Source organism: Carex rostrata, chromosome 14 (assembly GCF_964058835.1).
Source record: "Carex rostrata chromosome 14, lpCarRost1.2, whole genome shotgun sequence".
Lineage (NCBI taxonomy): Eukaryota > Viridiplantae > Streptophyta > Magnoliopsida > Poales > Cyperaceae > Carex > Carex rostrata.
In genome coordinates, this window is record NC_135931.1 from 6,656,216 (window position 1) to 6,666,739 (window position 10,524).

The window sequence follows — 10,524 nt, forward strand, 5'->3', positions numbered from 1 at the left end:
AACACACAAGGTAACGTAATAAATAGAAAAGAACTAAAGAAGTTCATTAGACATTTAGGCTCGCTTTTCCTTGTTTTTGAACCAAGCAAATTTCCCAAACAGTTGGGAATCAGAACAGACAGTGAAACTGATCAAATGATTTCCAGTCCACCTTGCAGCAACTCCCAGCATAATCTGAACCATTGGATCACTTCAAAATTTGTGCAGTTCCAATCTCAAAACCCTCCCCCCCCATAAAAAAAAAGCTTACAGAAAACGAACACAATGAACAAGTTTTAAGCTATATAGGATGCTTATATATGGCCGCCGGAATCTTACAAAGAGCTTTTAAAAGAAAAATCTATACACCATACATGATAAGCCATATGCCAAATGAAATATATTCAATTATTATTAAAATTTACTTCAAAAGCATGAATTGGACGTCTGGACTACCCACTACCATCGATCTGCCCATGAGAAAGAAGGTGTGCCATATATTGCTGAAAAGAAAAGATAGAGATTTTTTTAGCCAATTGATCCCATGTTCCATTAATTATGCTTACAAAATGAATGACATACTGGAGCAACCCTATAATCTGTAACAACAGTCCATGTGGCTAGTAAGGTTCGATTTTTACCAGTACCAATTGAATACTTGCCAGTAACGAGGAATTTGTCATATATTACTAAAACCAGTGAAGTACATACAGATCCTATTTGGCTAGAAACTGATTTTAAGCAGTTAGTTTCTAATTGAAGTTAACTGGTTGCTTACCTAAGCAAAAAAGTACTTAATATATGACAAAAGCAAACATTTCCAAGTTTCAAGAAACTATAGTTCTAACATTTTTCATCCAGATAATCAAAGAGGCAAATTTTAAATTAGGAACTGACTTCAGGCCTTTACTTGAACAGTGTGGATGTGGCACATTCTTTTCAGTTTAAATTATGAACCAGCAGAAAATATTTCGGGTCCGGATCCCCTAAAGTAACCCAATATTTGAGTTTAGATCGGGACTGTCCAATTTGAATCCGGGCCAACCCGGCCCAAGGTGGAGTGCACCCCCTTTAATCTGACAATCTGATTCGAATCTGACGGTCTAGATTTAAACTAAAACGTTGGGTTACTTTAGGAGATCCGAACTCCAATAGCTCTTGCTTTGCAGGGATGAAATTGTCATTTTGAGGTTCCATACGTCTATACACAAAATTTCTTGTTGACAGAATTTAAACAGTGAATGAAAATATGGTCACTTACCGCATGGTATGCATAGGGAGGTTTGCCTTGGCGGTCAAAATGCTTGGCCATGACGGAATACTCTATCGGGCCCCATTCCTCTATCTCAAAGCAATTCCCTAATGCTGCCTTGTAAAGCTGTCACCAACAATTGTGGGATGAAAAGATAGTTATGTTCAAAGCTTAATTTGTGTGGGGCATTTCAACAAACACGTTCTATGCAATACAAAATAATAATAAAAAAAAAAATCCAAAAACCTATTTAATTAGGAATTCTTACAGAAGACATATGATGTATTGACCAATTTTGGGTACCAAAGTTACACAAATTTTAGTTCCTAAAACCAAAAACCAAAGAGCAATTTCAGATCAAAATGTAGCATTGCAAAGACCTTTGCTGTATCTGTGAGCAGCTCAGTGCCTGCTGGGTAAGAAGCATAATACTGATCAGCCCTTGAAATCCCAGCTCGAGTCCTGTAATAGGGGAAAAAGAACAAGGGCTTAAATGAAAAAGAAAGATAAGTACAAGGGTGGAAGTAAAAAAGTGTATACGTGTTGTTGGTGTAGGCGTATGAGATGAGAGCAGCGAAACAGTAAAAGCCGGTGTAGGAGGCGATCCGACGAAATTTCTGGATTTTTAGTATCTCCTTCCATTTCTCGTACAGCTCCATTATAATGCTTTGGCGTGAAGAGGGGCGCTCAATTGGTGGTTTTATGATTTAGGACTTCCTGTTAATTTACTAGGAGCAAGGAATTAGTGGTGGCGAAGGGATGGAGATGCGATTTTGGAGAAAAAGAGGGACATTTTCGGAAGAGTGTAAAATGAAAGGATTAGTAGGGTTTATCAGCTATTGAACCATGCGCTAAAGAGACGACTCAGTGTATCTAGTTTCTATGTAGCATCCTCTGTATATGCACTCCTGTAATGGAGATTCTGTCATGACTCATGAGCACTGATGGGGTCCTATTGTCAGTAACTAAGAACATGAATTGTACTGGAGAATTGTAACAGAGGATTGAATTGGAGACGGTCACCTAAGGTAACAGAATATTTCTGTTAGATCCGAACCGTCCGATCAGATTTCGGACAAACATTAAAGGGACTCGTGCCGACTGGATTGGTCTTTATTCTGATCGGACGGTCTGCATGTAAACAGAAATAGTTTGTTACCTCAGATATGTGGATTCCTACATTATCATGAGAAAAGAGAAGAAAAAAGGAAAAAAAAAAAAACACAGCAGCGGTAGTTTACTTAATTTTGTAAATTATATGTACGAGTTCTGTAAAATTAATTTCTAATATTTGTAATTATTGCCAACACCCGAAGATCAGATTGGATGCCAGGTGTAGTTATAGTTCAAGATAATTACGTAAAATATGTTCGTGGCATCCAAAGTTATGTTCTCTTTTGGTCAGATATGTGGTACCACAATTGCTCCATGGCAACTAAACCCATACTTGTTTGAAATTTGCATTAATGCTGACATTACAGTAGTCAACACACAAGGGGATGCCCTTATGTTTAGGAGATCCTTATACAGAGTTCTATATACTTAATGGATTGAATTGCTCGAGATTATTAGTCATTTATCATTTATTCATTTAGAGGATAAACTAAGTTGGCGATGGAATGCACAAGGGAAATTTACTGTAAAGTCCTTGTACAAATTCTTGAATTTCCGAGGGATCAAACCAAGATATGCTATGTTGTGGTGGACAGTCCCAATACCTATAAAAATTAGAGTTTTTATGTGGTTGACCAATAAAAATAGAATCCTTACTCTTGATAACTTGTTGAAAAAAGGTTGGCAAGGTGATAATAAATGTCATTTCTGCCATCAACTCGAAACAAAAGACCATCTGTTTGTGTCATGCCCATTCACTAAACAAATTTGGTTCTACATGGGGTCATGTCAGCAGGCTAGTCTACACTGGACTAAATTTTCAGATATTGTTCATTTTGCTAAACAATTGCCTCCCCATCAAAAAGCTGCTATGTTACTCGTGTTTAGTGCGGTTTGCTGGACGATTTGGAAACATCGCAACGAGCTATGTTTTGAATCAGGTAAGCAAAAAACAATACGTCAAATTATTTTACTAATTATATCTTTGGTTCATTATTGGACAAGTAAAATCAAGCCGCAGGTACAGGAATGCATGTCTCTTTGAATGCCAGTGGACATCGATGCTATCCCCCTTGCCAGTTGGCACTCAGATGATGGCGCAGTGGATCAGAATGTAGGAACTTTTTCTGCTGAGCTCGGGTACCAGATGATATTGTATGCACAAGAACAACACTAGATGGAGTGCTTTGGCAAAACTGTCTTCTTATGTTATTGATCCTAGTATCTTTAGAATTTTGTTGCGGATTAGCTTCAGCCCCATGTGGAGGCTTAGAATAAGTTTTGAACTCATTTTAGTTGATGATGTGTGTGGGTTAGCATGGAAAATTATGTTTTCTGCTAATCATTGGGTTTTTTGTTTTGGTTGGTACTAGGTTTGAACAATTATTGGGTGTAAGTTAACTTTTCTGCAATGGAAAGGGCTTAGGCTCTTTTATCAAAAAATTCCTCACGACCCTCCTCCGTCAGAGACTCAGAAGTCATTCCAACCCATAATTAGCAAACTTTCCTTATTATACCCCTGTCTACTCAATTCCAACCCAGATTTAGCAAAAGATTAGAAAGTAAATTGGACTGGTACGGAGCAAACAAATCACAGGGGCAATTATGAAAATCTGGTCTAAAGACAATGTTATTTTTCTTTTCTTGTGATGTTGATTTTAATCAAGACAGTAGCTAAACACATCAAGGCCTCCATCGTGAAGCGGTTCAGGCCGCAGAGGCTGAAGGAAGGGCCGGTACCAGAAGATGGAACTGGAGAAATCGAGAGACCTCTCGATAAGAATTTCGGGTTTGGCAAGAATTTTGGCGCCAAGTACAAGTTGGGGAAGAAGGTCGGGCGGGGGCATTTTAGTCATACTTGCTCGGGGACAGTGAAGAAAGGCGAGTTCAAGGGGCAGACGGTGGCGGTGAAGATCATCTCTAAAGCTAAGATGACCACGGCCATATCAATTGAAGATGTGAGAAGAGAGGTTAAAATATTGAAAGCTCTGTCTGGGCATCAAAATCTCGTCAAATTCTATGATGCATGTGAGGATGGCTTAAATGTCTACACTGTTATGGAGTTATGTGAGGGTGGAGAGCTTCTTGACAGAATTTTGGCCAGAGGTGGAAGGTATTCAGAAGAAGACGCAAAATCGATTGTTGTGCAAATATTGAATGTGGTGGCATTTTGCCATCTCCAGGGTGTGGTACACCGTGACCTTAAGCCTGAGAATTTTCTGTTCACAACAAGGGATGAATCTGCTCCAATGAAATTGATCGACTTCGGCCTCTCTGATTGCATTAGACCAGATGAGAGACTAAGTGACATCGTAGGGAGTGCATACTACATGGCACCTGAGGTGCTACACAGATCATACAGCACAGAGGCCGACATTTGGAGCATCGGCGTGATAACATACATTTTATTGTGTGGATCCTGCCCCTTCTGGGCCCGAACCGGGTCTGGAATTTTCCGTTCTGTGCTGCGGGCTGACCCTAACTTTGACGACTCCCCCTGGCCCACTGTCTCTCCCCAGGCAAAAGATTTTGTCAAGCGGTTTTTGAATAAGGATTACCGAAAGAGAATGACTGCTGTTCAGACTCTTACACATCCATGGCTGCGAGAAGAAAATAGGAGAATACCAGTGGACATACTAATATTTAGACTAGTCAAGCACTATCTCCGTGCAACCCCTCTCAAACGAGCCGCACTGAAGGCATTGTCGAAGGCTCTAACCGAGGAAGAGTTAATTTATCTACGGTTGCAATTTGACCTTCTTCAACCAAACAAGGATGACCGGATCACCTATGATAGTTTCAAGCAGGCTCTCCTTCAAAACTCAACTGAAGCAATGAAAGAGACCAGAGTTCTTGAAAATTTGAGTGCATTGGAGCCGCTACATTATAGGAAGTTGGATTTTGAAGAATTCTGTGCAGCTGCCATTAGCCCATACCAGCTTGAAGCCTTAGACAACTGGGAACAAATTGCTAGTACTGCTTTCGAGCACTTTGAGCGGGAGGGCAATCGCACAATTTCTATTGAAGAACTACCTCAGGAGTTGAACCTGGGACCCACAACATATTCAATAATACAAGATTGGATAAAAAAATCAGATGGAAAGCTCAACTTTCTTGGGTACACAAAATTCTTACACAGGGTGACGATGCACAGGTCTAACACGAGACGGCATTAAAGACAATAATAAGCTAGCATGGTTGCAATATAAAGTGTAATTGATTCTGATTTTTATGCAGTTAATTGCATATATATAGGGCTTTTGATTGTTGCCTGCTAAAAAAAAAAAAATCAAGACAGTAGCTGTTTTATTTATCATTAGTGTTAGGATTAATGTAAGCTAAAGTAAGGTAGGATGGACCTTTAATGTACATGTACTGGTATTTATGTTTAATTAAAACTAGGCCTATGGGCATCAATTCAAAAAAATCAAAGAGGTTGGGATTAGCAGACATTGCTATTATCTTTGTCAATGGGAAAAAAGCTCTTGAATTCGAAGTCAACTAGTACAAGCACTAAGTCAGAGATAGCTGAAGCCAAAGCCACATTGTCAGATATTATCAACTTTATTGGCCTTTTTCTGTTATGGCCTTGTATATTTTTTTTTTAATTGGAGATTTGTTTGTTTGGTGAATATGTGAATGAATTTTATGGAGATAAAGAGTGCATTGCGTTCATTTGTATCAGCAATAGTTTGGTGTGCCGAATCTGTTGCCTGACCCAGATTTAATACTGGTACAGAAAAGGTACCAGGTGGTACTGACAGGGTGTTGCTGATGTACCAGTATCCAACCCATTTTTTTTTTGCTTCACTGTTTGTTTTGGTTTTTATTTTTTCATGTCTGTAGAAGATAAAAGTCTGGGATGGATGAATGGATGAAATTAACCTATATTACTTTTTGATTTAATGTTTTTCTTGACAGCTGTTGCCATAATCTCAAAAAAAAAAAAATTGGTATTTGATGTCGTTTATGAAATTTAAAAAAAAATTGGTTGATCTTTTTCAGCCAATAAATGATTGGTGAAAGTATTTGATCTTTTTCATGTGTTATAACTTATGAGTAAGGCTGTATTTACATTTTTTTTTTCAAGTTACGAAACTCTCTGTAAAAGTTTTACAATCATACCAACAGTGGTATTGTCGGGCTGGGAGAGAGGGAAGGTAGGGAGAGGAAGGGCGGGCTGAGGCAGAGGGAGGACGGGAGGAAAGGATTGCACATGAACATAGTGATGAAATTTTATAGGAAATAACTGCTAAGGGTAAAATTGTTATTTAAATATTTTATGAATATTAATTTATATTTTTTAGTGAAAAAATTTGAACATGGGTATATTTATAAATAGATTATGTTTAGATGGATAAATATCTAATTTTCAATTTTGGATGGGTAAATATCTAATTAACGAAGTTGTGATGGGTATATCCAAATTTCTCTATTAAAAATGATACGGTTTCTGATCGGACGGTTCAGATTTCAAATTAAAATTTTGAGTTATCCGGATCCATACTCCAGGTCCATTCAATCCTGTCGAATACAACCTAGGTCCGGTCCTTCCCCACTACCCATCGTGAATCAACCCTCATTGATCGATTGAAGTTGGTTTTCTCGATCGAGAGTGAGAGAGAGAAGGGTTTTAGATTTAGCCATGCATTCGTTTTGGTACAGAGCGAACGCGGTGTTGACCTTCGGGGTAACCATGCTGGCGGTGATGTGCACCTTGGCCTCTCTCTCCGACAACTTCAACCTCCCCTCCCCCTCCGCCGAAGTCAAGGTAACCTTACCATCTACCCACTACACCCTCTTCCCCTCTCAGACTTTTAACCAGTCGTTTAATTGATTTTCGTTTCAAGAGTTCCGGGACTACGTTGAAAAAAGGTGCCCAGTCGTAAATTAATTCATCACACAAGTGGATGGATGATAAAATCCACTGGAATCTTTCACAAACGAATGCTAAGAAACAACAAGTGGATCCCTTTCTCTGAATTACCAAATCAAAATTCTCTTCATAGTTTCTTTTTCTAAAAAGGATTGCTAATCCTGAACCTTTTCAGTTGCTTACATTTGCAAATCTGGTCAAGAGTTGGAGAAATGTATAGTTTGGGGTACAGGCTGTTCCAATTGAATTAGAGTTTAGACGAAGACCTCCAAAATCTAGTTCAGCTTGTCACTTTGCGGGCTCAACCAGTTGGTCCTGTGGTAAATCGGTCTGTATGGTAATAATTTAGCTAGCTTAACTAAGGCGTATTTTATAGGCGCTTTCCTCATTTAATTCATTTTTTTATTCATTTTTTCTGTAGATTTTGAATATTAACTGGTTTCAGAAGCAAGCAAATGGTAACGATGAGGTAATAACTGGTTTCAGATTTTTTTTTTTTTTATACACTTTGTTTTATTAATCCACTATTGCGATATAATTTAATTAAATCAGTAGAAATCCAATATTCTCATGTGTGAATGTAGAGCTTGTTTGTTTGATCGAATGCATTTATCATTGATGATTCTTTTTATTGAGTGTTAACTTCAAAATTTGGTGACCTGATCAAATGCCATACTCCTTGTTAGTAGTAAGCCTATTGCTAAGTTTATTGAACTAAAATTAAATTAAACATGTTGATTAGCTATTTTGTTTCATTTCATCTATATAGTAATATTTCTTAATGTGGTTCATCATTTTAGGTTAGCATGACTCTAAATGTATCATCTGATCTCTCGTCCTTGTTTACTTGGAACACCAAACAGGTATGATAAATACATTTTTCTTTTGCATAAATAATTGTTCCTAATACTTTTAAGGTGCCTATTTTATTTGGAAAGAAGTAAATGATAGCAAAGCCTGACTTGAGAGGAATTGCCTTATCCCTAGTTTCCTAGCTTTATTTTATTTTATGTAATTGTATTCAGCGTTACTAACAGTATATTAATGTTTCAAAGGACTGCATTGGAAAGTTCTCCTTATGTAATCCAAATTTCTAACTGCTCCTGCAAACACTAAGCTATGATGTATACCCTACAATATGAGAAATATCCAATTATCTCTTGTAAAAACACGGGGAATAATATCCCTACCCTTAGTCTTTTAGTTTTTTCTTATTTTAAACAAACAAGAGGCGTCAAGCTGGCCCTTCTTTCTTCTCAGTTCTAAAGCATGAAAAACTGAGATGAAATTGGACAGATTATGGTAGAGGAATATTGGCAGGGACATGGTTGAATATTGTTTGTAGAACATGTCAATGGGAGGGATATGGATGAATATTGGATAATGTGGTTGTGGAAACTATTCCTTTGTAAGGATTTTGCACAATGCTACACAGCAAACTGCTTCTTGTTAAAATAAGAACAACTATGTTGTTTATTGAAGAATTTTTAGACAGTAAAGAAAAAAACAGAACAGTAATGCTAACGTTGTTTTCAACATTGTTTGTTATATGATAGGTATTTGTTTTTGTGGCAGCCGAGTATGAAACCCCGCAAAATGCCTTAAATCAGGTATTTCAATATTAGTTCAATGCGCTTTGAGGTTTTTGTATGTATTTTCTAGGCTTAGCAATGAAATTGTATTTTTTATTGATCCCCTTAAAAAACTGTTCCACATTACTTGTCATATCATTAAATTAGTAAACTGACGAGAAATGTAACCTATACCAAAGCCAACAAGAACAAATTTTGATTCACCACATTTGTGCTACTGCTAAAGTCCAGTTGATATGTGTATCTTACATATTTACTGTTCATCAACATGATAGGTTTCTCTGTGGGATGGAATTATACCATCGAAAGAACATTCCAAATTCTGGATTCACACGACCAATAAATACCGCTTTGTTGATCAGGTAACAATGATTCAATTTTTTAATTAGAAAAAGGACAATGCAATGCCATTCTCAGAAGCCCTTTCAATTTATCAGGATGTAGCAAATACCAATTACTACTAGTATGTACCAGTACCACCAATACAAAACTAAATATTTTAGTCAAGGGCTTGTTTGGTCTGTGAGTGCGCAATCTAGGATATGCCACTGCTTGTCTGAGGCAAGCTTTGACTAAATGAACACAGAAAGCTTGTAGACTACAAATATCATCTGTTTGTGAATCTCCATTTATTGGCAGAGCTTTTTCATATCTGAATGGTAAAACTTTGTACAGGGAAGCAATTTGAAGGGAAAAGACTTTAACTTGACGTTGCATTGGCACATTATGCCGAAGACTGGTAAAATGTTTGCTGATAAAATAGTTATGACTGGCTACAGACTCCCTGAAGAGTACCGATAGATATCTCCTGCTACATTTTCCTCTAAAGGTTGCTTTTGATTTTATACAAAAACAACTGTATTGGTGCAGGACATCTAATTAGTTAGTGGGGGTAGTGCTGTTGATTATGAAGCTTTTGTGTTTAATTAGGCCATTACGAAAAATTTGGTTCTCTAATTTTGGGGCTGCAGGTTGGGTGGCTGGTGAGTACTCTTTAGCTGGAAGGTTTGAACATATGCATTTGCATTCCTGTAGTGTTTTCCTTTTCTTTTCTTTTTTGGTCCTTGGCTGCAGTATTTCTTTACCGCTTTGTAACATTCTTAAACTAGATATTCATGGTTAGGTTTTGGGAGCTGTTCAAATGGCTTCTTTTAGACGAGGTCATACAAAGCCTCTCTGAGCTGTACGATTGAATGAATAATTTGAAAAATAAATACTTGTATTATCTTATGAGTAGAGTTACTAGAACGCTACCACTATTTTTTACAGGATGCTGGTTATTTTAATCATACGGCTCAAACAAAACTTTGCACGGAATTTCTGTCTAAAGCAATTCAAACAAATCTAAACCCTCATGGTTATTGAATTCTGTTTTTAGTTGTTGCACGCTTATAAATAATTAAGAGTAATGATTTTGTCCCCGTTTTCTAGTCTCCTAATAATTTTCTCTTTTCTTCTCTTTTATCTTTTCTTTTGTCTTCCTCTCTCTCTTCTAATCTGATTTCCCTTCCATCTCTCTTACTTTCTCTATATCTAAAATGAGGACATGGTCGTCACCACCAACACTCTGGCCAACACCACCGGTGGACGTTCTTCATGGAGAACAATTCATATCTCCGCTAGTGGGGCCCACTCTGCATATACTAGCAGCAGTGCTGGCTCTCTGTCTAAGCCGACTCAGTCTCAATCAACAGCTAGCAGTTGCAATGACT

At 37.6% G+C, this 10,524-nt stretch overlaps 3 protein-coding genes across 3 annotated transcripts; 2 read left to right on the forward strand and 1 right to left on the reverse strand.

Annotated features, from left to right (window-relative positions):
• Positions 1-271: 271 nt before the first annotated feature.
• LOC144565390 (uncharacterized) lies at positions 272-1,964 on the reverse strand. Its single transcript, XM_078315129.1, has 4 exons — positions 1,772-1,964; positions 1,612-1,693; positions 1,241-1,357; positions 272-482 (listed from the first exon to the last, which is right to left on the reverse strand). Exons 1-4 carry the CDS (start codon positions 1,888-1,890, stop codon positions 432-434), a joined length of 369 nt encoding a protein of 122 aa, XP_078171255.1. The 5' UTR covers positions 1,891-1,964; the 3' UTR covers positions 272-431.
• A 2,105-nt stretch (positions 1,965-4,069) lies between these two features.
• LOC144565389 (CDPK-related kinase 3-like) lies at positions 4,070-5,537 on the forward strand. Its single transcript, XM_078315128.1, has one exon. It carries the CDS (start codon positions 4,276-4,278, stop codon positions 5,518-5,520), a length of 1,245 nt encoding a protein of 414 aa, XP_078171254.1. The 5' UTR covers positions 4,070-4,275; the 3' UTR covers positions 5,521-5,537.
• A 1,333-nt stretch (positions 5,538-6,870) lies between these two features.
• On the forward strand, positions 6,871-10,042 carry LOC144565457 (Signal peptidase subunit). The gene is made up of 6 exons (XM_078315219.1): positions 6,871-7,115; positions 7,642-7,689; positions 8,021-8,083; positions 8,777-8,830; positions 9,088-9,174; positions 9,488-10,042. The coding sequence occupies exons 1-6, from the start codon at positions 6,990-6,992 to the stop codon at positions 9,611-9,613; spliced, it is 504 nt and encodes a 167-aa protein (XP_078171345.1). The 5' UTR covers positions 6,871-6,989; the 3' UTR covers positions 9,614-10,042.
• Positions 10,043-10,524: the final 482 nt, after the last annotated feature.